Genomic DNA, 2,847 nt, shown 5'->3' on the forward strand with positions numbered 1-2,847 from the left:
GGCAAAATCACAACCTCATGATTACAAGCCCGATGCTCCAACCACTATGTCTTTCAGTTTTTCCTGTATTAAATCCGTTCTTTGGTCAGCCTGGGGCTATAGTAGAAGACATTTGTCCAAAGTGCTATTCAGTAGCACAGAACCTGGAACCATGTGGTTGGGAAGCAAACTTCTTCACCATACAGTCATGCTGGGATTTCATCATAAGGTTTCTTTGTCTCTTGTTGATTTTGAATCAATTATGATCAAATGTGTTCCATTAAAACTACATTTATTTAATGAATAATTAGTTGAGACAACACTCAAACTTTATTCAATCAAAACCATTTAAACATCCATGAACAAAACTACAGACAAAATTTCCACTTAATATTGATATTGTATGCATGTATGTATATATGTATGCTTATATGAATGTATGAATGTGTGTCTATATGTATGTGTGTGTGTATGTATCTGTGTGTGTGTGTGTGTGTATATATGTATGTATGTATATATACATATATTGGCACTTGTGCCGGTGGCACGTGAACAAAACATTCGAGCGAGGTCGTTGCCAGTGCCGGTGGACTGGCTCCTGTGTAGGTGGCATGTAAAAAACACCATTTGACCGTGGCTGTTGCCAGTACTACCAGACTGACCCTCGTGCCAGTGACACGTAAAAGAACCCACTGCATTCACGGAGTGGTTGGCGTTAGGAGGGGCATCCAGCTGTAGAAACTCTGCCAGAACAGACTGGAGCCTGGTGCAGCCATCTGGTTCACCAGACCTCAGTCAAATCATCCAACCCATGCTAGCATGGAAAGCAGACGTTAAATGATGATGATGATGATGATGATGATGATGATGATATATAAATTATTATTTCTAAGTCTCTGAATGAGAGACATTCAGTAACAGTACTCTAGAGTAAAGATTATTTGCCAACATAATGTGGCAATTCTGCTTAGGACGAATGTTACTGTTATTTAGTCCCAGGAAGATGATATTTAGCCCCTAGAGATGATGTTTCCTTGAGCTAAATAACAGTAACATTCATCCTAACCAGGACTGCTACATTATGTTCAACTTCGGTGAAATTTGAATGTAGTGGCAGATGAAATATTGCTTAGAATTTTGCCTGGCGTGCTAACGATTCTGCCAGCTCACCACCTTAATAATAATAATAATCATAATAATAATAATAATAATAATAATAATAATAATAATAATCCTTTCTACTGGAGGCACAAGGCCTTGAAATTTTGGGGGAGGGGATTAGTTGATTACATTGACCTCAGTGTTTCACTGGCTCTTAATTTATCGACCCCGAAAGGATGAAAGACAAAGTTGACCTCAGCAGAATTTGAACTCAGAACGTAGCAGCAAACGAAATACCGCTAAGCATTTCGCCCGGCGTACTAACAATTCTGCCAGCTCACTGTCTTAATCATCATCATCATCGTTTAACGTCCATTCTCCATGCTAGCATGGGTTGGACGTATTAATAAATAATAATAATAATAATATAATATAAAATATAATAATAATAATTATCATCATCATATAATATAATATATTATGTATATATATATAATATATATATATATATAATATATATATATATATATATATATATATATGTATATATATATATGTATATATATATATATGTTTATTTGGTCATTGTTTAATGTTTTGTATGAAAATCTCACCATTGATAATGGGAAAAATATGTTCTCCCCAATCAATTAATTAATCACTTAATCTACTTTCATTATTTTCCATTTTTCCTCAACTAATTACATAATTCCATTTTGCAGATAGTTTTTATGTTTGCAACCATTGTCACCAATGTTGCACTGACTCTCTGTTTCTCTTCCTTGCAGCCAACTAACCTTCTTTTAAATGTGATGATTTCTGAAGCCACAATTGATGTACCACGCAAGAACTTTAGAATCAAGGGTAAGAAAGGCTATCGCAAATGATGTTTTATTGTTTTTTAATCTTTTGCTTGCTTCAGTCATTGGACTGTGGCCATGCTGGGGCACTGCCTTGAAGGGTTTTAGTTGAATAGCTAAACTCCAGTGCTTGTTTTTTTTTTTTTAACCTAGCACTTATTCTGTTGTCTCTCCTTTGGCTGAACTGCAAAGTTATGAGGATGTAAGCCTATCACTACTGGTTACCATGAGTGTGTATGTATGTGGTGTCTGTTATATATATATATACACATATATATATATATATATATATATATATATATTATATATATATATTATATATATATATATATATATATAATATAAAGTAGTAAATAAATGGCACAACTAAGTACCGATATTTACTGGAAATAGCGAATGTATAGGCGCAGGAGTGGCTGTGTGGTAAGTAGCTTGCTAACCAACCACATGGTTCCGGGTTCAGTCCCACTGCGTGGCATCTTGGGCAAGTGTCTTCTGCTATAGCCCCGGGCCGACCAATGCCTTGTGAGTGGATTTGGTAGACGGAAACTGAAGAAGCCTGTCGTATATATGTTATGTATATATATATATATATATGTGTGTGTGTGTTTTGTGTGTCTGTGTTTGTCCCCCTAGCATTGCTTGACAACCGATGCTGGTGTGTTTATGTCCCCGTCACTTAGCGGTTCGGCAAAGAGACCGATAGAATAAGTACTGGGCTTACAAAGAATAGTCCTGGGGTCGATTTGCTCGACTAAAGGTGTGTGTGCTCCAGCATGGCCGCAGTCAAATGACTGAAACAAGTAAAAAGAGTAAAAAGAGAGAGAGTAAAGAGTAAAAATACATATCTTGTAAAATCTGAAACCTGCAGGTCCCACATTATCCTTTTCCGGGTATTTCATCTTTC

The 2,847-nt window shown here is 36.1% G+C and overlaps 1 protein-coding gene across 2 annotated transcripts in view; it reads left to right on the forward strand.

Annotated features, from left to right (window-relative positions):
- The window catches only part of LOC115216786 (protein unc-13 homolog D), a 527,921-nt gene that overhangs the window by 188,865 nt on the left and 336,209 nt on the right, over nucleotides 1-2,847 (forward strand). For both annotated transcript variants that reach the window (XM_036504398.1, XM_029786361.2), the window contains exon 4: nucleotides 1,869-1,944. In XM_036504398.1, the coding sequence (XP_036360291.1) occupies nucleotides 1,869-1,944 (76 nt within the window). The remainder of the gene's footprint in view (nucleotides 1-1,868; nucleotides 1,945-2,847) is intronic.

The sequence above is a fragment of the Octopus sinensis genome, linkage group LG1 (genome assembly GCF_006345805.1).
Source record: "Octopus sinensis linkage group LG1, ASM634580v1, whole genome shotgun sequence".
Taxonomy (NCBI): Eukaryota; Metazoa; Mollusca; class Cephalopoda; order Octopoda; family Octopodidae; genus Octopus; species Octopus sinensis.